The sequence below is a fragment of the Centrocercus urophasianus genome, unplaced genomic scaffold, assembly GCF_019232065.1.
Source record: "Centrocercus urophasianus isolate 14NV4802_14NV808 unplaced genomic scaffold, USGS_Curo_1.0 seq_23, whole genome shotgun sequence".
Lineage (NCBI taxonomy): Eukaryota > Metazoa > Chordata > Aves > Galliformes > Phasianidae > Centrocercus > Centrocercus urophasianus.
In genome coordinates this window covers 11,113,298-11,139,423 of record NW_024884789.1, presented here as the reverse complement: position 1 = coordinate 11,139,423, position 26,126 = coordinate 11,113,298, and the positions used below count along the sequence as shown (strand labels likewise).

The 26,126-nt window shown below is 39.7% G+C and overlaps 1 protein-coding gene across 10 annotated transcripts in view; it reads left to right on the top strand.

The window, feature by feature from the left end:
• Positions 1-26,126, top strand: part of MYO5A (myosin VA) — a 95,513-nt gene that overhangs the window by 38,337 nt on the left and 31,050 nt on the right. For all 10 annotated transcript variants that reach the window (XM_042824344.1, XM_042824346.1, XM_042824343.1 and 7 more), the window contains exons 5-20: positions 401-557; positions 3,781-3,924; positions 5,061-5,142; positions 6,450-6,557; positions 7,028-7,134; positions 9,635-9,900; positions 10,484-10,565; positions 13,405-13,545; positions 14,090-14,215; positions 16,702-16,785; positions 20,042-20,203; positions 21,332-21,429; positions 22,061-22,147; positions 22,247-22,355; positions 23,463-23,674; positions 24,600-24,756. In XM_042824344.1, the coding sequence (XP_042680278.1) occupies positions 401-557; positions 3,781-3,924; positions 5,061-5,142; positions 6,450-6,557; positions 7,028-7,134; positions 9,635-9,900; positions 10,484-10,565; positions 13,405-13,545; positions 14,090-14,215; positions 16,702-16,785; positions 20,042-20,203; positions 21,332-21,429; positions 22,061-22,147; positions 22,247-22,355; positions 23,463-23,674; positions 24,600-24,756 (2,122 nt within the window). The remainder of the gene's footprint in view (positions 1-400; positions 558-3,780; positions 3,925-5,060; positions 5,143-6,449; positions 6,558-7,027; positions 7,135-9,634; positions 9,901-10,483; positions 10,566-13,404; positions 13,546-14,089; positions 14,216-16,701; positions 16,786-20,041; positions 20,204-21,331; positions 21,430-22,060; positions 22,148-22,246; positions 22,356-23,462; positions 23,675-24,599; positions 24,757-26,126) is intronic.

Sequence of the window (26,126 nt, the reverse complement as noted above, 5' to 3'; positions counted from 1 at the left end):
TGACGTTGATTTCTCTGTCTGTAAGATGGCATCAATGATCCTCACAAACGAGCACTGATAATTTGGTGGTGCTTTACCACACACTCTGGGTAGAAGTAGCTGCAAAAGTACGTAGTGTTAAAGTAGTAACAGGTGATTCACTGTAGTCAGGATTTGTAGAGAAGCTCTGATGGCTGTTTAAACTGTAGTGGCAACACTAGTCCTCTGAGCATCCTGGTCACCAGCAGTCCAGTTAGCCATTCAGGCAGCTTGAGCACTAACAGCCTTCCTCTGCTACGTGCTTCTACGTTCTTGCTGTATTGCTAATATTTGTGGTGGAAGGGTTGTTGCCAAGTTGGGGGCACAAAACACACATGTCCTTGAGGGAATAGCTGGTAATCAGCATGTCTTTGTGTTTCAGAGATGAGCGAAATCAGTCAATCATTGTGAGTGGAGAGTCTGGGGCAGGAAAGACAGTTTCTGCCAAGTATGCCATGAGGTACTTCGCCACGGTCAGTGGATCTGCCAGTGAAGCCAATGTTGAGGAGAAAGTCTTGGCTTCAAACCCCATAATGGAGGTAAGCAAGCTATTGCACTATCTCCTACCCTTCTGCTGCAGTAATTATTCTGAGACTAACATAAGCATTCAATACAGAGATTGATTGTTACTTTTATAGGGATAAAAAAAAGCTGGACTGAATATGTTTTAAAATTTCATTTTTAAGCCATTTACCAGGAAGTGCTGTAGTTATTATGTTGTGTAATATTTATGAAAGGTTGAGAGAAGACATGAGGTAATGTTATATTACTGTTAATGTATTTCACATAACAAAGTAATTTTTATATTAATACTGCTATAAATCTCTTCAACTTTGTAACCACCGTGGTTTCCAGGCTGCCAGCCCAATGCAAGTGCAGGGGGCTGTTTTTGCATGTACAATTCCAAAAAGGATGGAAATTTCTTGTCTTACCTGTAGAACACATTGAAGAAAGGTTGATTATGTGTTGAGGGGAAGAGAGTAATTGAATAAAGCAAATAGTCAATTTTAGCGAAATTTCGACAGGGAAGATAGATGAGAAAGTAAAGTTACATGAGATGCACACAGTTTTGGAGAGGAAAAATGGCAGAAAACATAATTTGGAAATAATTAGCTCAGACTGTAATATTTCATTTGTATAGTAATCTCCATGTTATTGTAGTCAGGTTCCAAAGCCATTGGCTTAGGAATGATGGATGTCTTGGTAGATGTTTAGCATCTCAGTGAAGTAGTATGAATGGACAGACATGAGCAAATGGAGAGCACAAAGTGAGATATGAAATGCAAGATGCTGCCATTGTTTTTTTCCTCAGGTATTTTTAAAAATGAACTCTTTTATTTCTTCTTTCCTCCTGGCATGAGGAGTTCATGATACTCAGACTATAGCTGCCCCATCACAATTGTGTGTGTTCTGTCACAAGGTAATTGTGCCTGGTTTGTGGTGCTGTGTGCTGTTTTGAAACTGTTTGCGGGGTATATTGATCAGCAATGGGCTCTGCTGTCGAGTAACCAATGTGCCCAGTGATGGCAAGAAGCCAGGACTGCTGAGCCTTGCCTTGAGCTGCTCCTACCCAGCAGAGGCAGCTTGGGTCCTTGGAAGCAGTGGCAGTTTTGCATGAGTGAACTAACCCCAAAGTACTACTTTCACTGCTGCAGCTGTGACAGTAAGCATCGTGTCATCCTTGGCTATGTTAAGGTGTGATGGTGCTGTTATTTTATTTTATAGGGATAACAACTTCATGAACCTGCATAGATCTGGAGTTAGAATTACTTTAAAAGTTTTTGTAATTGGGTGAAAGTAACCCTTTAACTTCTAACACTTGAACTTTAAATAGGCTTTAAAGTGGGTGTTATGAAATGTAAAGTTGTACACAGAACCTAGCATAGCAAAATTAATGTTCTGAACTTTTCAGCTGATAAATCAGCAGAAACAAAAATTAAACTATGTAGGTTAGGAAGAATTCAGCTTAGAAGTGCTGAACTTCAAATTTGCGATGTTGAGCAGAAGGTAATTTTATTTTTAAATTTCTATGTCAAAATTACTATTAGTGTCAGAATTTGCCCACTGAATATCTAATATCAAATGACCATTATACACTGACATTACTAGTAACTATTAGAGTAATTAGTTTTCTAGTTAATGGCTATAAACATTCTGCCAACTGCAAGTCAAGTCTTGAAACAAATCCTTCTATAAGTACCCTCTGCTCATTATTTGGTACCCTGTGTGGCTATGCAAATTGTACAGCTTACTGTGTACTGTGGTCAGCAGTCTTTGTAACACCAAAGGCTTTCTTTACTGTTTGTATGTGTACAGCTTAGGACTTTGGGACAGGGCATTTCAAAGTAGTAATTGGTTTCTGAAGATATTGTAATGTTACAGTGCTACCTACAGCAACAAAATATATCACAGAGGCAATGAGCTTAAAATATAGGAATGAAGTTTGAATGTCTTCAGTTTGAATGCATTCAGTATTTCTTAGAACTGCAGAGATGCAATTTGTTCTTTATGGCAACCATTCGTCTGATAACCACTTTGACATCTGCTTGGACAGGCGCTGCTGCTGCCCTAATGGGGTTTCTCAGTCTAATCCCAGCTTCCAGTGCTATAGCTGCTAGTGCTTACAGATTCACTGCTGTTCTGCCTACAGATTTGGAATACTGAGCTCAGTGTGGCTGTTGGTTCTCATTTGCTTTTCTCAAAATTTATTTCAGTGCAGAGTTCCTATAGATGGCTACATGAATCAGAGAACGACAACACAGATACAGCTCTGCCGCTTTTTATTTAAGTGTGCTTCTAAGTTACTGGTTAGCATACACATGGTGGCATATGGATACAGACGGTGTAACTAACTGAGTTTGCCCACATTCAATTCCTTTTGCTGCAGAGATACCTTTAGCATTTTTGAAAGTGAATTGCTACGTGGTGCCTTTACTATGATTTCGTTTAGAAGAGAAACTGCTTTCCTTTGAAATTCAGTGTATTGTAATTTGCATGTCCTAAAGTTGTGGTATTTCCAGTCTGGTACCAGCAGTAGTGTGAATCCTAACCCTGATGAGGTGCTGCAAGTCAGAGGTGCACTGAAATGGCTTTGCTGCCATGGCAGTGTTGAAGACTATCCCTGAATCTATAACCAAGCTGCTGTGGCAAGAATTTAATTTCAGAGTAATTTACGTGGGTCTGTACATTTTAACTTCTAGATTATGTTTAGGCACACAGTAAATATTCTATACAGCACATTTGTGGAAGTAGTTTTGGAGTGTGGTTGGTTGTAAAATAGTAGAAGTGTTAGCCCAACAGGGTACAGTGGCTGTTTGCTGGCTTATGGCTTTGTGATACATAGATGCACAGAGGTTGCAAGTACTCTACATGTGTCTTTATACATGTGTATGTGAATATATACAATGTGAAGTAATGGGCATGGTTTTATTAAACCCTTAGAAGAAACCAGCATATATGTAAGCATTCTGTTAGAATCTTTATTTCCTTCTAAAAGACTTCAGGGAGCACTTAATGATACTTAGCTGGAAAGTTACTCTGTGGAAGAGAAATCATTACAAGAAGATCAGCTCCAGATCTCACGGCAATGAAATGACAATATTTGGATGTAACTTGCTGACCAGGCAGAAGTTGTTCTTTGTTAAATTCTTGATTGTTTTGAAAACTGAACAAACAAGTGTTTTATGCATTTGTGAGCCAGGGTCAGATAGATACGATCATTTCTAAAAGCTGTTTTGCCTTTACAAAATTTCCTCTTTTCAGTCTATTGGAAATGCCAAAACAACCAGGAACGACAACAGCAGTCGCTTTGGGAAATACATTGAAATTGGTTTTGACAAGAGGTATCGAATCATTGGTGCTAATATGAGAACTTATCTCTTGGAGAAATCAAGAGTGGTATTTCAGGTAATACTGATGCAAAGTTATTATCTATATGTATATATTTTATATGACTATGCTAAAAAAGCCATTGCTTGCTGATATCAGGTGTTTCTTGTAAGGGATGGTTGTAATGTATTTTCACTGTACTACATGTGGAGAGGGAAGAGAGAAGGAAAGTCAAGTAGCTCTTTAATATATGAATTATCCACAGTAGTAGCATGCGTATTTAAAAAGATGTGCATTTTAGGAATACTTTCAGTGCACTACCAGGTATTGGTTTGTGCTAACCATAGTGTTATAAAATTGGACTTCAAAACCTAACAGGAACACCCATGCTCAAGAAGAGCTCTCTGCTGTGGTTTGTAAAGCTGCCATCTTATCTCACTTTAAATCTCTTGTTAAAACCCACTGCTATCACAATGATTAAAAATCATACTTTGGAGAATATGTAATTTCATCTCTCTTTATCTCTCATCATATCCTCTCTATATTTGCTTACCAGTCTAGCTAGAGCTTAGTGAAAATTGACTTACTCTTGACTGGCTGCCTAAAGATATAGAGCAAATTATCACAGTTTGTACTGTGTAAGGGTGTTACATGAAGTACTGTCGTTTCAAATATAAGATAAATTTGTTGCACATAATGTAGCAAAAGCAGAGTGTTTTTCTAGTTTATTTTTTAATTTGAACTTACGAAGTTTAGTGCCCTTACATTCAGAATTATGATGTTATTCATGAGTCATAACCTTCTGAGCCGTGTTTGTCTTCCATTTTAAAATTCCGGCTTTGCCTTGGCAGGAAAGACTCTCTTTACCAGCTTACTATAAATGCTGAAGCAAATGGTATTAGTTATTTTTGGAAAATGAAAAGCCTTTAAGTATGATCATTTTGCTCACACATAGAATCCTGATCTATATTTAATAGTAATCTACAATTCTGAAAAGTGAAAGCATGCATTTTTCTTAAACGTGAAAATGTCTGCATGCTTCTTGCTGTTGAAAATGGATTATATTAATAAAGAAGGAAATGACAGAGGATGAGATAGATTCCTTTTTCCTTGTGACTTCCATGCTTTTAATGTAGTGCAGGAGAATGTATTAAACCTAGGGTATTTTGTCTGATTGTTTTTTGTGAAATATAATCAACCTCTTTCTTTTAAAGGCAGAAGAGGAGAGAAATTACCACATCTTTTACCAACTCTGTGCCTCTGCAGCATTACCTGAATTTAAAACTCTACGATTAGGTATGAAATTCACAATTTTGTATTGTGCAAATGTACATGCAAGGCAGTATCTCTGAGCTTTTCTGAGCCCTAGATATGTTGAAAATAATTAAAATGGCACATCTCATATTTTGTTGGTTTTGTTTTGTTTTGTTTTAAAGGTAAAATGAAAGTAACAGATTTGTTTCTTCAGCATACTCTAATGCACTGGGGTTGTAATCATGCAGACTTACTGCGTCCGGATTTCAGAGTATTTTTCCACTTGGAAGGGTGACATTCCCTTCTCTTTGACCTCTAAAACCTTTCTCCTATGTCTCCACAGAACAGCTGGAGAATTTTTTCATTTTGGTACAAGCACCTGAAAAGCTTACAGAGTATTTTGTATCTGCACATTGTGACTTGCACTGTTGCCAACAGTTATTCTACCATTCCTGTTCATCCAGTGCTCACAAATCTGCTGACATTTTTCGAATAAAAAAGTTTTTCAAAGTTAGCTGTGTAGTGGGAAGGCTGCACAATATGTCAGTGGTGATTTCTGAAATATCCTTCTGCTTTTTGAGCGTTGCTCTAATCTTCTACACCATCCTAGCACATTTAGGATTCACACCTACTGACACAGGGAAAGAGGAACTGATGTAATTATAGCTAAAGAACCATGGTGCCGACTCCTCTTTCAGTTTTCTTGAAACATTAGTAGATCAGAAGAAAAAGAATCTTACTGCAGCTGAAAGTGTGGCTACAAAAACTGTAGAAATGTATATAATATCCAAGAACTACTTCTCGCAGTGAAGCCCATTGCTCTTCCCAAATGATATGAAGCCATCAGTTCTCCAGTTCTCAGCCAGAATGGATCACAGATACTCATAGACTTAACTGGGCTATAAAAGAGAGATGAGAAGATAACAGGGACAGAATAGATTTTTTAAAACGTCCTCATGCAATAATAGCATAATAATACCAGCCAAATAACTCCAAAGTGCTGCTGCTGTCAATTCTGTACTTACCTCTGAGCTGGTTGGAATAATTGTTTGCAAAATTACTATTCCACAGGTGTGGAAGTGTGAACCCACGTTAGGTAAAGGGTATGCTTGAGGGCCTGTCATAGGAAATGTGTAGCTTAAAAATACTCACTTGCACTGTTAAATCTAGGAAAGAAATGTTCTCCAGATGAAGTGGATACTGAGAACCAGGAAACAAAAAATATACTGAGATATTTCAAATCAGATTTCAATCATTTGTCAAGAGCAACTTAATTTTTACACATCTTTACAGATGTGCCATGAGTTTCTGCACCGGTGTGTGTAAAAGAGTTGGTTTTTGTCTTACAGGCAATGCAAATTACTTTCATTACACAAAGCAAGGTGGAAGCCCTGTGATTGATGGCATTGATGATGCTAAGGAAATGGTGAACACCAGACAAGCCTGCACTTTGCTAGGTAACTAGTAAATATAATCATATCCCAAATGTGATACACCAGCGAATGTTTTCCATGTTGCCTGGGTATGTTTTCTTGGTATTTGATTCTGTTTAAAAAAATTCAGGGATTGAGATATTTTTATTGTCTTTAGGTGATACTAAACTGCAGTGCAATCACATATCTAGTGCAGAAGAACAAATATAAACATACGTAAATGCTGGGTACCCAACGTACAGTGTTGGAGATCTCTGAGAAAGCATTTTGAAACAGCAAATTAAATAGTTCATTTTTCTGGATCTACTTTGCATCTGGTAATAAGATGGTTTTGATAGAATTGGAGCCAAGGAGCATGTTCAAATACCAATTTCTCTTACAAAATCCCACGCATACTAGTATAGTTTTTCTCCTCTTCATAAAATTTTTCAGCCATGACTCATGATTCTTTACTTCTCTCTCCACTCAAAACATTTTATTTGTCATTTTTTCAGGGATTAGTGATTCCTACCAGATGGGAATTTTTCGAATCCTTGCTGGCATCCTTCACTTGGGCAATGTGGAGTTTGCAGCTCGGGATTCAGACAGCTGCACCATTCCTGTAAGTAGTAGATGAGCACAGGAGCATGCTTTCTCTTCTGGCAGTCCTGTCTTTTGCTTGTTTACAGGAATCTCTCCTGGAAAAAAAAAGTAATAACATAAAAATGCAAACTGTGTTGTTTCTAATTTGTTTATGTTCTTTTTGGAAGTGGATCCAACTCTTCTTAGTTTACGACCTTTAGACAGTATTCTTTGTATTATAACTGTGATTGCCTTAATTTCTTTTCAGCATTGTAATTGGTCTGTCCTAGAAAGGTCTTCTAGACAGACTAGCTTTGAAATCCTGGGCAGATATCTAGATCTTTATATTCCTACATGAATACATTCCCTGCCAACAGTAAATGGTTTGCAGGATGGGCTGCTTTATGTTAAATACCAAACCAGCCAAATAATTGCAAAGCAAATGTATTGCAAATTCCTCTGGGATGTCTAGATGGGAGCCAAGGATATACGGATGTGATTCATGTGATGCATTCAAGATTATTGTGGCTTTTTCAGTCCTTTATTAACTTTCTGGAAGTCCACAATGAGAAGTATGAAGTCTGATAAGGGCGAAACTTCTTTACTCAGTAAAGACCAAAGCTTCTTACTGAAGTTATTATTCTGGAGAAGGGAAGCAAAAAAGATCTGGCTTGTTCTATTCTTGTCACTCTTCTTTTCCTTGATTCACAAGTGAGCAGTTTCTCCTTCTGCCTTTCCTTGAATGCCTACTGCTGTACTACACAGCCTTCATCATTCTCTCTTCGAAGAGTAGCAGCAGTTGCAGGCTTTATTCTCACCTTGCTAGCAGTTGATTTCTCAAGCATCTGCAGTAGCAGTTTCTGGAGCTGAGACTACAGGTCCTCCGTAGGACCACAGCTAATTAGTGTGCCTGCTCTGACATCACCTGAGGAATCTAACAGATAGTTGCTGTGAAACCACAACGATGGTCTAGCTCTTTGATGTGTCTTAAAAAGGTTTTGACTACAAAGGAAGCATCATTTGATGATCGCAGGTGGGAAGCAGATGAGGCCCAGAACATGATGAGGTAGCCTGGATTGTAATGAATATCCCCGATGCAGTAATCCCACTGAATGAATAGTACAAAGCTGAAAGTTCCTGTGCAATCCTATCCTGATGTGGTAAGCATGTAGCAGGCAGAGACAAATGTCTGCTCCCTGCCTTCAGCTACCTGAGCTCTGACAATAGCTGTGTTGTGCAGAGCTCTGCCACCATGCAGATGGGTCTGATTGCAGTGATGCAAGGGTGTGCTTTGGGGAGCTCAGTGAATGTCTCCACACCATGCTGTGTGAATTAATCACTTTAATGTCACTTTGAGTAACCCTAACGTGGAACTCTTGTGCAGTTCTTGTTATTTTTGTTGTTATTGCTTTATTATTGTTTTCTGAGCCAGTTAAAGTGGTGTGGCTAAGCCCAAAGAAGATGTGCTCAGTTAACTGGATTTTAGGGGTGTGACAGCACTGCCTTGGGGACTGTATGCCCTAAGAACTGCAGTAAGCCCCAGAGAAGCAGAAGGACATAGAAAAAGGAAGATAAAGCTGATGTACTCGAAGTTATTGGGCATGTAGTAACGGTTCCCTGTAATCTGTTCTTGTCAAGATGCTTCATGTCAGCATGCTCTTGAGCCATAGACAGCGAGGTGAATATGATGAGGAAGTAGTGTTAGGGGAATTCCTTCAAAGGAAAGACCTGTCTGTCCTTGATTTCTCTTCTGGTTTGCTCGTTAGTAACAAAGTATGGTGACTTAACTCACTGAGAAGTAAACCCTCTGCACTGATTTTTATGCAGAAATGTTATATACCCATTCCCATTTCACTGTGCAAACCATGCTAGTTGGTTTGACGTCGTAAACCAAAGGTCTTTTTTTTTTTTTTTTTTTTTTTTTTAATTTAACATTTTTAAGCCCAATCTGAGAGTTTGGCAACATCCTTTCTGTTCTCTGATCTCTTAACATTTGTCTCCAGACTTCAGCAGGAAAATACTCCTTTAAATTCTGAGACCAGAATGCTAAATCACTTTGACACTTCTTCGTATTCATTCTTAGCTTGAGCTGTGATCCCCCATTACCTGTCACTCCCTGCCATGGTGTATATGATTAGAGGAGAGCACTACACAGAAGCTGTAGTCCATTCTGTCATAAGCACATAGCTGTCCTCTGCATTTTACTCAAAACTAAGACAGTTAGAGGTATTCAAAATGCAAAGTCCGTCCCTGGGAAGCTAGATGATTCATTTTTGTGGGGGTTGCACATTGCCTGTGTGGGACTTTTTACGAACACAGGTACAGGGAAATGCCTTTGGGGAAACTGTTTCAGTAATTTACTTCAGTGTTGTGAATGTGATATGTGGGTAGGGAACTTGTGCTCTGGAGAAAGATAAGCTAAGGGACCTGCACTTGCTGCTTATGGTTAGATCACTGCAGGCAGGCAGTTCTTCTGATTGTGATTGCATGTATGCTACCAGTAATACTATTTCAAGACCTAATGATTTTATTTTTATTAGCCCAAACATGATCCCCTCACCATCTTCTGTGACCTCATGGGTGTGGAGTATGAAGAGATGGCTCACTGGCTTTGCCATAGGAAGCTTGCAACTGCCACTGAAACCTACATCAAGCCGGTTTCTAAACTCCATGCCATCAATGCCAGAGATGCACTTGCCAAACATATCTATGCTAATCTCTTTAACTGGATTGTAGATCATGTGAACAAAGCCCTTCATTCTACTGTAAAGCAACATTCTTTCATTGGAGTGTTGGACATCTATGGGTGAGTCTTTTTGCTAGAGGTGCATTACCTCTTACATGATTATCTACCACAAATTATTTTGGTCTTTGTCATGCTGCACTGTGTGGATTAAACAAACAAACAAACAAACACCAACCAAAAAGTCAGAACACAAAAAAAAACCCTAAAACAAACCCTTACCTGTTGCTTTTTCCAGGTGAAGTGAGTAGGTGTTTAGTTTTGATAAGCCATCCAAGATGTTTGTCTTGACTTTTAAGTTTGACATCTACTGTGGGATTTCAAATTTTTTATATTGGTTGTTCCATTTTGTATTGTATTGGAGAAGGTCGTGTGCCAGTTGTCACCTCATGGTCAGAGTTGACAGAGGTAACTAACGTGCTCTCTAGGAACATCGATGTCTTCCCTGTGTTCTTCATCCCTGCCAAAAAGAGCATTTCTGAACTTGCTCTGTGACTTGCTATTACCCCATGTGCTTTGTTACATGGTTATGGTTTTTATGCCTGGAATAATGCAATGAATTCGATCACTGGGAGGGAATTTAAAGTTGTGGAATCATTTAATCTCTCTTTTCACTGAACAAATATTGTTGAATATCTACTTTCAGATTTGAGACATTTGAAATCAACAGCTTTGAACAGTTCTGTATCAACTATGCCAATGAAAAACTGCAGCAGCAGTTCAATATGGTAAGAAGGAAATTACTGGCATTTCCTCTTCCCTTTCCTCTCACCAAAGTCCATTCTGCTAATTGGGTCCCCAGTGGTTAGGATGAATTCCTTCAGTCTATTAACCAGCTGTCCTGGCCATGGGTTTTAGGGGCTGGGGAAAGATTGACTATCTCCTGAAAATAGATTTTATGACTAACTGCTGCTCTGGGACTATTTGAAATTCCGATCACAGTAACAATTGTAAGACAGAGGCAGTGCCTAGCAATTAAGACCCTGAGATTGCCTGTCAATGAGAACACTGTATGGATGAAGTTTGAGTTAGTTGTGTCTTTATAACCTGCAACAAGAGCCTTTACACTGACAGCAGAGAGCAGAACTTCATTGCTGGAAATCTGCCTTGCTCACTTTCTCTCCTATTGCAAATGGCATTATTTTTTGAGGGTTTACAGTCATGTCCTTAAGATGATCACTGACGTGTGGCAAGAAGTGCCTCTTCTCCCTCCTTCAGAGAGATCATGATTCTCTCTCTCCTGTCAGCCTCAGTGACATTTTTAATTATATATCTTACCTGCATAATGATGAGGCAAGTTATTTATGCCAGGCCTGTTGCTAGGCTGTGCTGCAGTGCTGGAATAGCTTTGAACTATATTTATAAGAGCACTTCAGTGGTGGTGTGTATTTGCAGAACTGGATCACCCTTAGCAATTGTTTATCCCAGCGGCAGGGGCACGGATTGGGAGTAAGCAGCATGTTGGAACTGAGGTTAGCTTCCCAGGTCCGGAATGGTGGTTCTGTATCTATAGTGCTGCAGATGGCTTCAGCTCCATAAGCTGCATGTCATAACTGCTAAGCATTAGGTATTTCAGAGTTTTCTCAGCTCTGCAGAAAAAAAAAATCATTCTGTGAAAATAATAAAGGTTTGTTTATTATTGGGATGGGATCACTGCTCCCATGTTCTCTTTCCCACGTGTTTCACAAAGGATGCAGTCAAGAGGTGTTTGTGTGATTCCTTTCTAAACTGCCAGACTGGCCCTGTGGACACAGACCCGTAGGACTGCAGCCTTTGCTACATGCAGTGCAGCAGGCAGATGTACTGGTTGCTGAAATCCCTGTGGGATGGTGCTGGCAGTCAGCAAATGCACTGCCTGAGATGCTGAAGCAGCACGTGGGCTGGCTCTGCACCCCATCCTCTCCCTCATCCAACAGCTTGTCTCTTGTCTCTTACTTGAGGCAGGAGGACGCAGAACGATGGAAGAGGCAGCTTCTATGCTGCTGTTTGAGAAAGCACGGCTTCGGGAATTGGGATAATTAAAGATGATGTTGCTTTGACAAATGTCACAACTTAGATAAACATGAAACCGTGACATCTTCTCTATCTACAGCATGGCTTTATTTTATGATGCTGTGATCCTCCCCTAGTATCCAGCCTTTTGATTTAACAGCTTGGTACTTTTGTGCTGGCCAGGTTTTTGATAAGTCTTTGCTCTGCTTCCCTACACTTTGGGCAGAATGGAGCAGGTGGTGCTGTGGATTAGTGCAGCAAGCATGATGTAAGGGCCCCTAGGACAGCACGTTGGTCAACCCTTGCTGAGAGAACCATGCCACAAACTGCTAATTTTTTATAATAAAGAAATGGATTTATGTGTAGATGGCTTAGATACGATGCACCAATAAAATGTTATCATTTACTTTCCTGTCAGGAATTAACTTGCATGTAATGCAGCTGTTAAGTGGATGAGCATGGAAGGGCTCCCACGGGCACTGTTAAGGAGCGCTGTTTTGGAAAGGATCATGTTAAGCTAATGAAATAAAAAGGATAAACTGCTTTGTCAGGGCGGCTTGTGCTGTCTTAATGGTGTGTGCTGGAAAACTGCGAGTGTTTATGGACTTCTGAGCTGAATTAAGGGGGCAATCAAGGCTGATTCCAAAACTATAGGTGTTGCTGGCTATCCCCTATATAGTGCCTGTAGTGCTGCTCTTTGGTGTTGCTTGGGATATGTTTTGAATTTATTTTTGCCTGTTACAGCAGTTGGTATGCATTAAAATTTAAATAGATGATAAAATATAATTTAAAATAAGTGGAATCAGCAGTATTTTTAATTCTTAAAAAGCATGCTTGTGCTGTTAAGACCACAGTTTCCTTGTTTAATATTTTATCATGTATTTTTTCCTGAAGTTTATTTCCTATGCACATTTTTTAAGCTGTGCGGGGGCTTTTTTTTTTTGCTTTTTTTAATCAGTAATACATTTTTAAAACTATCCAACACCGTTTTTATTGATCTTGGTACCAGATGCATTTTCCACAAAATTTGTTGTGCTAATACTCTTAGTCATTCTTGCAGGTTTTTGCTGGGAGTATATTTAGTGTAATACGTCATCTCCGGAAAAACTTATCAGTCATTTGAGAGAAAATGGAACTGCTGCTTTACAAGAAAACACAAAAGGTTTATGGTGTAATTTTACTTGAAATAGAGCAATATTCGTCAATTTGAAATCATAAGTGTGTGTCAAATCACAATTTAAAAGTTGCTGTTTCTGTTCTTGAAGCTTTTTCAGGGTCTTGTGTTATTTTTAGAAAAAGAAGCTTATAGTAACTGTGGAGCAATGTGCGAGAAGGAAAAGCAGACCTTATATGCACAGAGTATGGACGAATGCATTAATTCAGTCTGTTGTTTTTAGGCCAGAAAAAAAGGTTAATTTGTCTTTCATACACTTACTTGTTAAAAGGTTTATTCAGTTTAACTTGTGCACCACTTGACAGCCTGGATTAAATGTGCCAAGATGAATTCAAGTGGGAGTTTGATGTATTTATTCTGCATTTTGTTTCACGGAAAACTGTTTTCTTTTTGCCCCATAGCACGTGTTTAAGCTGGAACAAGAAGAATACATGAAAGAACAAATACCATGGACCCTGATTGATTTCTATGACAATCAGCCTTGCATCAACCTCATAGAAGCCAAAATGGGAGTTCTGGATCTGTTAGATGAGGAATGCAAGGTGTGTTTTCAAGGGCTTTCATAGAGAAAGAAGTTATCATCTATCCTGCTACCTGGGGCCTCACAGGGAAAAATAATCTGTATGTAGCCATTATTTTGATGCTCTGCTGTTTAAATACTTTAAGGAACGTAGAAACAGAATTGGCAATCAGAGAAGGAGAAAAAACGATTTTTAGTCATGCTTTTCTTTTTCTTTTTAACCTTAATGAGTCTATGATAATTCAGTGGGAACTCAGCCTGGTGGTGGTAGATCAATTCTGACCCACTGTCAATCAGGTACCATTTCTCTGGGATCCTCACCGGCGTGTGTGTGTGACACTGAAAGTGCTGAGCATCGTACGTGTCGCACAGCAGCGATAAGGGCTGTGCCGAGTCCACAGCGTCTGGAAAGCAAGGACGTGGCTACTTGCTCAGGGCAGTGCTGGAAATCCGAGGAGCCAGAGTCTGAAAGCAAACTGAAAAATATTGTGCCCACCTCCTTAGTTTCCTTTGCTACTGAAAAAGCTTGCAGGACATTTTAAATGGCTTTGTGTTCTCTTATGTAGATGCCAAAAGGCTCGGATGACACGTGGGCCCAAAAACTGTACAATACTCATTTGAATAAATGTGCCCTCTTTGAAAAACCACGTTTATCCAATAAGGCTTTTATCATCAAACACTTTGCTGACAAGGTAAGGAGTTTTCTGCTGGTTAGCTCTTTTCAGATGTGCAGGTGGGGGGGGTGGTGAGGGAGAGGCTGAGACAAGTGCTGCGCCAGGGAGCAGGGCTGTGGTGTTCCCAGCCTGGGGGAAGCTTGTGCCTAGGAACTGTTCAGATGTGTATGGGACAGATGCTGGGCTGCCCCACCGCCTGGTGAAACCTGCCTGCAGCTTGGATGCAAAACTGGGGCTGTGAATTGACAGATGTTTCTGTATCTCATGGCAGTTCATGAAGTTATCGGCTCTGTGTGCCTGTTACAGCACCGTTCAATCTGCTGGAGGCTTCAGCTGATTGCTTTCTCCCTCAGTTCAGTCAGGGTGAGCCACTTCAGCTGGTGTGGTTTCAGCAGCAGTTTTTGGTTAACGCCGTTCAGTGAGATGAGGTGGGGTAGGGAGTGCCCAGGAAGCATTCCCACTGGCCACGAGGCAGAAAGAACAAGCTGACGGGCTGACTGGTGGACAGCAGCCTAATTTTCTGCTCGGCTTCTTGCCCGCCTGTACACCAGCTCCAAAGAAAGTTGAGCTGGCAGCTGTGCAGAGCCAGGAAGACAAACAAGAGCTCCTGACTCCTATCACATGCTGTAATCACTCACCGTCCTTTGTTCAAAATGTGCATTTGCAAGTCACAACATGAATCCCAATTACATTAGGCAAAATAGGAAATCATGAATCTATCCATAGTGTTAGCTAGACCAACAACAAATGAATGCTAGCTTTGCTGCAAACAGGCAACAAGCTAACAACACATCCCGCTGTTATCGCTGGAGTCTCGCTCTTGCCACCTTTCACCTCTTCCGATCAGTGAGCAGCTGCTTCTGGCAAACTCAGTGGAGTGCATGTGCTGTCCAGCCTTGACAGCACACAGCCCAGCTGGGTTGAAAGAAAAAAGATAAAATCCAGTTTAAGATACTTGTCCTGTTAAATAAAGAAGCTGGTTCAGAATTTTGTCAGCTTTGTCAAAAAGCTGTGGCTACAAGCTTGCGCAAGCTCTGGAATTCGTATCATCAGTCTGGATGTGCTGACTAGAGGGCCTGGAGTACTTTATTTTGATTTCTCAGAGGTTCTTCAAATTACACAGGAGAGATCCTATTCTTGTTGTTTCTGGTGTTATCTTAATGAAAGCCCTGAGAGCTCTGTGACCATACACAGGTTTGTGAGTTCTGTTTCATTTGCTACATGAGAGAACAACAAGGATTTAATTCATGTTTCTTATACCGTTCAATAGTCTGAAGTTTGATGTTTGAAAATTGGATGTTCCTGTGCCTGCTCTGAGAATCGTGGTCTAAGGAAGGCTAAAAGGAGCTGCAGGCAGGTACTGGCTGAGCTCTGAGCCCCAGTGCATTGTGTGTGCCAAGCAACATGTGCTTTCCTGTGTGCTTATGTGAGGACAGACAGACATCTTGAAAAAATAAGACCGTAGCTGACATGTGAGGGAGCTGCGTGCCTTGTCGTCATCTTTTCTGGGAGAAAGCAGAGATCTTGCTGCCCTCTCGTGGCATCATCTCTGCAATAAGAACATAAGTGGTACCTGAAATAACGTGCAGTGGGCTTTGAGTTATGGGCAGACCTTGGAAAATCCCCTTGTGTTCCCCCTAGGAATATATTAGATGTTGTTTTGCAGCCTGGGGGATGGTGTGATTGTGTAAGAATTAAGTGGCAGTACTGGAAGATGTCTGCTGATGGACGCCGGTTTGTCTGCTGTGAAAGAGCAGAGTCATTTTAAGGGCTCGCTATTGTGGTTTTTTAGCCTGCACTTCTGCTGAGACAAGATCAGAGCGAGACCTGAAAGCAGAGTTGCCATCCTTATGCTAACTGTCTTTGAATTCTAAGGTGTAAACTTGTGACTGGAACTTTCAGTTTTTGTTCAGCCTGGAATTAGGACTGTGGAATATTAGGTTTTTATGTGAAGCTCCAGCCGGTTTTTGATCAAGAATTTGTGGCCCTGTGATAGAGGAAGGCCACATGTTCTCACAGTGTGTTGTCACAACAGGCAGACTTACTGATTCTCAAACAAATAATCTTTCTGAGTGCAAATAGGCATTTTCCTAACAACTTGCAGGCAGATTTACTTACTGCCTGTCAGGTAATGAGATGAGATATTTCGTTCTCAGTTGTACCCAGGTTTCTCACAATTTTGCAGTCCTGATGACTTCAGTATAGACATGCTTAATACAAATTTTGATTCTTCACCTTTACAGTAACCATTCAGTCATGCTGTCTTACCACAGGCACCGCTCTGCAGAGATATATCAGGTCTACTGCAATAGCAGTATTCATCTCTATATGTTTTGGTGTTGTACAGTTACTGGAAAGCACTGTCTTGGAGCAAGATCTGCATTTTCAGCAGATAATTTCAACATCCAGAAGAATTATATTTTAATGTGAATGTTATAGATGTAGATTCTGTGCTACTTATTACATACTTAGTTTTTGGGGTTTTTTTAAACAATTTTTTTCAGGTGGAATATCAGTGTGAAGGCTTTCTGGAAAAGAATAAGGACACAGTTTATGAAGAACAAATTAAGGTCCTAAAATCAAGTAAGGTTAGTATAAGGATTCTTTTTGTTTCTTTCTGTAGTTATAATGCCTTGAGTTAAGCATTATAAAGCCTTAAGAAATCTTTCATAAAACCAGGAAATTTTTCTCCCTTTACTGAAGATGAACATAGTTTATATCACATTTACTTGTTTATCCATTTGAATTTAGGAAGTCCTGTAGCCTTTTTTCCAGCTGAGAACTGTATGTATTTAGCCACTGATTTCAATAGATCAAAATGTTCCCTATGTTCCCTTTTTTTTTTCCCCTCTAATATACTGTAGTACCATAAGAAGGCTTAGCAGTTAAGGCTTTTTTAATCTGAAAGCAGAAACTGCTTGCTTATGGCCTGACAATTGAGCAGAATAGTGTTGCAAGAGACAAGTTCTGTCCCAGAAGCAAAATGAAAGGAAGGAAATCTACAAACATGTAGGACATGAACCAGAACTTAGTGAGCCTCACTTTGTATGTCTATGACAGATAATATCTGAATGGAAATACTTTGCATGAAGTAATATTATAGAACAAGCTTTCAGTGGCATTATCTGCTTTTTTAATGTAAAAAATGCTGGTTGTGCTCTTTTGAAAGGTAAAGTCAATTAACTTAACATTGTGGTGTGATGACCCTTGGGAATTTGCTAGCTCTAGTGCCCCAGGAAGCTTGGTATCAAGGACAGAATGCTTAAAATTATGCTATTCTATCAAAACTTTCTTCTTTTGTTTGTATCCTGAGCTGATTTATGAAGTTAAATGATTAAAATGTGTAGTATAATGAAAGAACTACAGCGAACTTTCCTCTGAGAGAAGCACTGAAACATGTCAGGTAGTTGCTTTGCTGTAGGGAGCGCTGCAGCAGCTCGGGGGCTGCCAGCTCACTAACAAGTCAGTCCAGTCTCAGTGATAAAAAACAAGACCAATTTTTCCCAATGGTAAATTTTACCAAAATGTTTTCCAAAATTTGAATTTGAGAATGTCTCATTTTTATTTTTCAGCAGACCCTATTTATTAGTAACTTTAATATGATTATATTGCTGATTTTTATTCTTTCTTTGTTGTTGCTCTTCTCTGGGTTTGCTGTGCACATTCAACAGAAGGTAATTCTGAACTGAATGCATCATCTGTCATCCTGCCCATGCACACTCTCGCTGCTAGGGCTTTGAACATACAGCTCAAATGCTTCTTTGCTCTCTGAAGTGCATGACAAACTCTTCTCTTGGCAGGCAGTGTAGTGTTGAGTTATATATTTTGGCTTTCTCTTTAAATCCACCCACAGCACCTGCTTGAATCAGTTCAGTTTCTGTGCATGTATCATGAAAGTACATGCATGTCCTCAGCTTCTGTGCTTGCTACTAGCATGTTGTTAAGATCTTCTATTGTGGATCTGTATTGAAAGAAATTGTCAGTAAGATTATATCAGCAGAATGTCAAGTAGTTGGAAAAAATTACAGGGGAAAAATGCTTGCTTGTTTTCTACCCTGTGAATTATCTGCCCTTTGATCAGTGTTTTCCCTCTCTTTGAACACTCCTAGTGTTCTGTAAAACAAAGAAAACTGATAAGATAGGAAAAAAACAACCCAAACCAAAACAGAAGTGCCCCTACAGTGTGGATCTTGTCAGCAGTGCTCTCCTGTTGACCTCTGCTGCTGTATGGTGCACCTTTCTTCTGTATGCAGTAACTGAAAATTGTGATTTTGAAATGTACTTATCCATTTTTACAGACAGGCTTTCTCAGGAGTGGGAAGAGGGAGGAAATGTGTAGCTTAGAGCTCATCCATCCAGCACTCAGACACTGGGAACCTCTTCCTCACCTTTGCCCTTGTTGCATTAAAGCATCAGTACTTTCAGACAAAGCATATTGCATTCAAAAAAGTTCCTATATGGAATTAAAGGACTCAGCTATGTAATTTAGATGGCTACAAACATAGCTTCATACTGTCTGACTGCAGGCAGCTGAATGAGCTTTCCAGACATCCTAAAGTCTTTGTCCAGTCAGTGGAAGGAGACAGGCTAAATCACCCTCTGGAGATGTCATTCATCCAGAGCTAAGGCGGTAATTTAAGGGAATCTAAGGTAATAGTGCTCTTGACCTGTGAGACTTAGGTGAGATAAAGCTGAATTGCAATACTCCTCTTTAAATCCAGTGATTTAGGATATCTTTATAACATTCAGAGCCATTATGTTAAGCTAGAATTCTGTGCTAGATGCTAGCACAGAATTTTTGTTTGATGCCTTCTGCTAGCCCATCTGGCACACAACAGAGCACAAATACCATTTTGTTGCACAGCATGTTTTGTTGGATGTCATGCATGCTCACCAAAAGGCAAAAGCAGTTTTTTATTTTTCAGGTTGTACTTAGCCCAAGCACCTTTAGCATTATAAAGTGGATGTTCCTGTCTCTTGTGGGAAAATGCACGGATGCTATGAAAGATTATTCACTGACAGATAGAGAAGTTCAGATTTTCTTATTTTTGTAATGCTTCTGAAGTGATACCATTTTTGGTAGAAAGACCTGATGGTGTTATTTTTAGTTACAAGTTATCTCAAGGCAGCTATTATCTATGGGTGTATTTGTAGTCATTAGAGAAAGGGAACCGGAAGATCTGAATGATAAGTGGAAAGATTTTTCAGGTTTTATTTCCACTCCCACAGGTCTGATAGCAGCTCTTCAGTCACATGAATTTAGCTGACAGCTTTTTAGCTGATGATTCCTCTTGTTTCAATTTAGAGTGATAGAGGAGGAATAATCTTTGTTGCTTGCAGGGTTATTCAGTGTCCTATATATTGCACAACCACACAAAGAAATTTTATGCACCACTGGAATACGAAAGGACCTCGTTGCTTCCCTCTGTCATCAAAGCAGCCATATATAATTGCAGTTGGTACTTACAAAACTGCTGTCAGTATCTGACAGTTTCACGTGGAAGCTATTGCTGGCTCTTTGGAAAGAAAACTCAAATCAGAATTTTATCTTCAGAAGGAGACTCACTGATCAAATCCACACATTTTTAGTATTAAACCATGACCCATTCACTGTACTGCTATCTTGAATGCTATTTTACTTTGTTTGCTATTTATTTTTAAATATTTTAATACTTTAAATTTTAAAATTAAAGCAATCAATAGTTTTGATTGCTATTTATTCCTGTTTTCCTATGTGGCATTGAAGAAAACAGAGCCTGGTTTGTAACCACCTTAAGCACAAATGTGTGCCATCACTTGCTGCATTCTTACTCTCTGTAATTTTTTTTTTTGCTGTTATACCAGTTTAAGCTGCTGCCAGAGTTATTCCAGGATGAGGAGAAGGTCATCAGTCCCACATCAGCCACCTCTTCAGGCCGTGTGCCGTTATCTCGAACTCCTGTAAAACCAGCCAAGGCCAGGCCAGGTCAAACTAGCAAGGAGCATAAGAAAACTGTGGGACATCAGGTGAGTTTAAGGATGCAGCTGTGTCAAATAATCTTGCTCTTTACCTTCCTCTGTCCAATAGGTCTTTGGGTAAGCTAGTGATTCCTGGGGTCCCTAGTGATTTTGGGACCACTGCAGTTGTTCGTGACATACAGTTAATGCAAGTATACCATAATTACTAATATAATTTGGGCCAGAGTTTCAGGGAGCTCAATTCTTAATGTGGTGCCAAATCAGAAACTAATGTTTTTGCGAGGTAGGTTTAACATGCTGGATGCTGAGAAGCTTTGAAAATCTTGTACTGTGTCTTTTTGGTAGTTTTCACATTCTTTGACTCAATTCAAAAGTATGAGTTCAATCCTCAGAAAACTCACAGAGGGCTAAACATAAAATATCCATCTGTATGTTCCAGAATTGTATTAAAAGTGTGTAAATCGGTATGGCTGAATTCTTTGTTAATTTCCAATCAACAGATTTAACAGATGTTTTCTCAGGATGGATTTGTCCTCAGCTAGCGCTTTATGTATGGTGGATTGTCCTTTGGAATATTCATTGAAGCCAATGAGAACTTTTTGTGACAGTTTGGTACTCAGTTTTAATGTACTTGCCAGTCTGTACCACTGTGCTATTGAGCAGTTCCATTTTCCTTTGTCTGGGACTTCTAGAATATCATCCAGAGTTCTCATCAGTAGGTGTGACACTGGAATCACTGGAGCCAAAGCAAATGATAATTGTTCTTTTCTGTTGATTTTAAATTTTATTTGAAGTTGATATAAAATTAAATGGCTATTCAGTAATGCCATGAAGTTCACTCATGAAGAGATGGATTGGATAAGTCTCAGCATAGAAGAGATAGGCAGAAGCTGACAATAAATCAGTTTATCACATGTTTTTGTAATTTATCACATGCCTGTAGGGAGTTTTACTCCCATAAAGTCTAGCATTTAGAGCTCTGGCTGTAATGTAGTTCACCCCAAAATGATATCTGGATCTAGTATCTGTTGCCATAACAAAAACAAGTTGATGTTGTGTTTTCTACCAAAAGCACTATCACGAATAAGCAAGTGTTGCTCAGTCTACTTCCTGAGATTCTTTCAAACATGGCAGTTGAGATTATTCCTTGATGTTTTCCCCTTCTTTTTCAATAAGTTTCGAAACTCTCTTCATCTGCTGATGGAAACCCTGAACGCTACAACTCCACACTATGTGCGCTGTATTAAGCCTAACGACTTCAAGTTTCCATTCACGTAAGTTGGTTCATGTATGGTTCATGTAGGCCTGGCATTCGGAGGGAATTCCCCAAGGACTCGGGGTCGAGGTTCTGCTAAACATTGCTCAGTCAGGAGTGCAATGGTGTGCCTCATTTCTGTTGTTATGTGCATGCCGATGCGTGCTTACAGCAGGGTATGTTTTGGACTAGAGGGTTCTTTCTGAGCTTTTTTTCTTGCATGGTGCTATGTGAGAAATACCCGCAATTTCAGTTTAGCTGTTTTGAATTTGACTGACAGCATATCTTACATTTGCTGGAATTTGCTTTTACTAATTACATTGTTTTCTTATTTCCAGTTATTCCTAATCTTTTTTCATATATGAATTTGCTCAGAGCTTTTCTCAAATGCCTGTTTAACAGCTGGGCACAAAAAGACCTCCATGACCACGTGTGTCAGGCAGGCTGGTGAGAAATGGGACAAGGCCTCTGTAGATGAGCTTCTTGAAGCAGCTCAGGCAATTCTGAATTCTGTGATCAGGCTGTTCTCTGTTATTGCTGAGTTGTGGAAGCACTACCTGTACTTGCTGTCCAGTTGTCAGATCCCACGGATCCAAAGGTACTGGGTAACACTAACCCCACACCCACAGGTTCTTTTTAATCCCACACAGATTTGACGAAAAGCGAGCAGTGCAGCAGCTGAGAGCTTGCGGTGTCCTGGAGACCATCCGAATCAGTGCAGCTGGTTTCCCCTCCAGGTGTGTTTGCTGCTTTTTAGATTGTTTTCAGCTACAGTTATTTTTTGTAAGAGAATTGTTTGTTGTTTGAACTGACGCCATCTCTGTTTTATGGAACAGGTGGACATACCAAGAGTTCTTCAGCCGTTACCGTGTTCTGATGAAGCAGAAAGATGTCCTGAGTGACCGCAAGCAGACATGTAAAAATGTCCTGGAGAAGCTGATTCTGGTACTAGATGTAGTCCTTAAAGCATTTGGAATCTGAAGGAATAAAGATAGGTCTCCTTGCTGAGTGCCATCAGCCTTTGTCATACCACAGCAGCCCCTTGCTTTAACTCTTACCTCCTTTTGCAGCCCTTCGTTTCCAGACTATGCCATTAGCACCAGAATTGCACCTGAATTGATGTGGTTTCTTGGGATTTTTTAAGAACCAATGACCAGTGGAGGAAGTCAGGCTACAAAGAGACAGTTCTAAGTATTACCCAAGTAGAGGGTGATTAACTGAGACTTACGCAGAAGAGAAAGAAATAAAGTTTTCTAAAGATACAAAAGCAAGAAGTTCACCTTGTTGAAGTACAATGCCAATGTTAAGATGTTTATGGAAATAAGAAAAATAAGTATTCTGCAGACAGGTTGGCTTTCTGAATTCTGTGTCATTGGCTGGACTTAACTAAAATCTTTTGCCATTCATTTCAACTTGGCATCAATAAATCAACAAAATAATTTTTTTATCATACTTTTGTATGGTTTCTGTTGTCTCAGGATTTCCCCCTAACGAGGGCAGCAGCCATGCAGAGATAAAATATTATTCTCTTCCTGCTTTAGTTCTGAAATTTCAGATGTGTTTCAGGAGCATAGTTGTGTTTTGTTCTGGCTCAGTCCTGGTGTCAGTAAATGATGAGTACACATTTGAAACCTGAGCTGCTTCCTTTGTACTGTATAATATGGTTGAAAGTGGGCAGTTTCCACTGCCTAAGCAAGAAATTTCAAATGTGCATTGCCTGTATCACTTTCATCCTCTGGGCCTCTTCTTCATCTCTTATAGCCTTCCATGTCATTCACAAACTTTGTGGCATTCTTCTTTAAGCAAATACCTTGTTTTATTTCTTCAGGCCCTGCTTGTGACCTTTTTATATTAAATTGTTAACAGAATCATGCAGAGAAAATACTCTCCTTCACTAGCTAATTCAAGTCTAGATTTACTTTAAATATTACACAGGTAAATTTGCCTCTTTACTAATGGTACTTTCATTTAGCCTTCATGTCTTTTTTTTTTTTTTTTTTAATCTGCTAACATTTAATGCTATAACTGATCATTTTTTTCCTCTGAAAATAGGACAAGGATAAGTACCAGTTTGGTAAGACAAAAATATTTTTCCGGGCTGGTCAAGTAGCCTATCTTGAAAAAATAAGGGCAGATAAGTTGAGAGCTGCCTGTATCCGCATCCAAAAGACAATCCGGGGCTGGCTGATGAGAAAGAAGTACATGCGTATGAGGAAGGCTGCCATCACCATTCAGAGATATGTCAGAGGGTACCAGGCACGATGGTAAGCAGTACTCTGGGGAAAATCCACACTAGCCTCAATTCAGATACCTTTAAGTAGGACATTTAAATGTGATATATTTGTTCTCTCCTTTCTATGCTGGCTGAGAGGAAATGATTTTACAGGAAAATTAAGGAAATTGAATATAATGAGTGTGTCTCTCCTGCCTGTTTTTGACCTTCATAAGAGGACAGTAGCACCCTAGCCAGATGATGCTTAGAACAGTATGTTGTTAGTGGGAGCAGAATAAAACTAATTCTAGGAGATATATCTGAAAGTGAGGTAAAGCAGGACTTCTGGTTAAATTGTCACTGACCAGTTTCCATATCTGCTCCTGACTGGGTCTGTGCAGCTAGAGAAGTGATTTGTCACCCAGAATGCAGCTGTGAAGGGAATTAGGTTAGCCAGAGTCATTTGTTTGGATTTGCTCCTGAGTGATGGTCCTGCATGAGCCAAAGAGTAGGAGTGAAGGTGGTGTCATTAAAGACAAGATGGTTTTGAAAACTGTAAGCATCTACCTTTGAAGAGAGGCTTATGTCACAATGCTTTGCAATTGTCTTCCTGAGAAGACCAGGAATGAACAAACATTTTCTACAGGGTGAGTTTAGGAGAGGAAGTTTGGAAGCAGAAATAGGTTTAAAGCTGGAGAAAAGGTGATGAGAAATGAAGCTGAATTTATTTTGCCAGCTCTGTAGCACAGTTTCTAGAACAAGTGAAAATGACTCCTGGAAAACCTTGCAAGGTTTCTGTTCATCGTTCTGTTGTACTGCTGTATGGTAAAATAGCAAGTCAGTACGTGGTACTGCTGACAGCTTTCTGAAGGAAAGTGTGCAATTCCTGAGAAAGTGAATAAATTTACAGGATGTAAAAAACAGTATTAAAATATTGGACAACAGTTACAGGTATTATTGCAATCTTTCTTGCATAGCTATGCCAAGTTCCTGCGCAGAACACGGGCTGCCATCATTATTCAGAAGTTCCAGCGCATGTATGTGGTCCGCAAAAGATACCAGTGCATGCGAGATGCTACTATTGCTCTGCAGGCTCTCTTAAGAGGTTACCTGGTCAGAAACAAGTACCAGATGGTAAGAAATAATGTTTTACTCCTTTACTCTAATTTTATTTCCACGTACCTTCAGAATGAAGCTGCTCTCTGGTGTCCCCTTGGGAACCTGCATGCTGTTATGCATAATGCACAAACAAATGGTTGGAAAGGCAGCACCTGGAGATTAGAAAGTTCTGATACTGTAATCAGTGAATCACTCATTTCAGAGGTATTCACATTGTCATCTAATATGAATGCATAGACTTTCCATGCAGTCAGTGAAGCATCTAACAAGGATTTACAGGCTTGAGAAGATGTTTTTTGTTTGTTATATGGAATGTAGAGGCACTTAAATACTGAAAATAGATTTGTGTGGATATGCCTTTGTGAGTCCAAACCAGCACTGCTCACATCAGTATGCATATATGGTGTGGTAGTATTCCTATTCCATTCCTAATTTCAGTGAATCTGTAAAACTGTGGAGGGGTTGAGAGAAAATGTGAAGGACATGAATGTTGGCAAAGAGATACCTGAAAAAAAAAAAGAAAAAAAAAAAAGAGATTGAAACTTTGACAGATTCTTGTGTTTTGGTTTTTTTTTTTTTGTGTTGATGCTGGCTTCATTTTGGAGATAAATTGCTATAATTCTGCCCTAACAATAATGTTAACGTTTTCTTGACTGTCTTTGATTAAAAATAAAAATTGTTTTAAGGAAGTTATAATTTCCTTTTCAGTGGTTATAGAACTGGAAACAGAATTAAGATTCAGATGATTGGATTACAAAATGCCAGCTTGCATGGCACTTTTCTGTGAGAACAGTTTTAAGTAGCATCCTTACTAGGAAGTAAGGATCCCTGATCAGAATTTCTAAGCTCTGTTTACTTTGCTTGACTCAGCAGTTTTGTGAGGGTCTTTGCTTTTTTTGATTAGAATTCTTGACATCTTCAGTATTAGAAGCCATATTTTATGTTGTAAGAATATATGTGTTTATAACCATGGTCTGACAGATATGACTGCTGGCAGATACAACAGCAAGATGCAGGTCACAGCATAATGTGGGATAAAGGCTATCCTTAGGAAATGGTTCATCTGCAGGAGATGGTTCTGTAGACCTGAAGTTAGTCATGTCAGTGGTATATACTACATCTGTCCTGTAGCATGATGTTATATAGATCCGTTTTATTCCCTGGTAATAGAAGTGGGTCAGTGGGCAGGGTGATGGGTTGGCAGTTGGACTGAATGATCTTGGGAGTCTTCTCCAACCTTAATGATTCTATGAGTCTGTTGTGGATTTCTGGAGGGATCACCATATGAAGTGGTTGTATTTGCCTGTCAGGGAATTCCCCCCTTGAGCAGTGAATTGTTCGCCACAGTAAAACACAAAGCTCACAACACAGGTGGAAGGTGCATC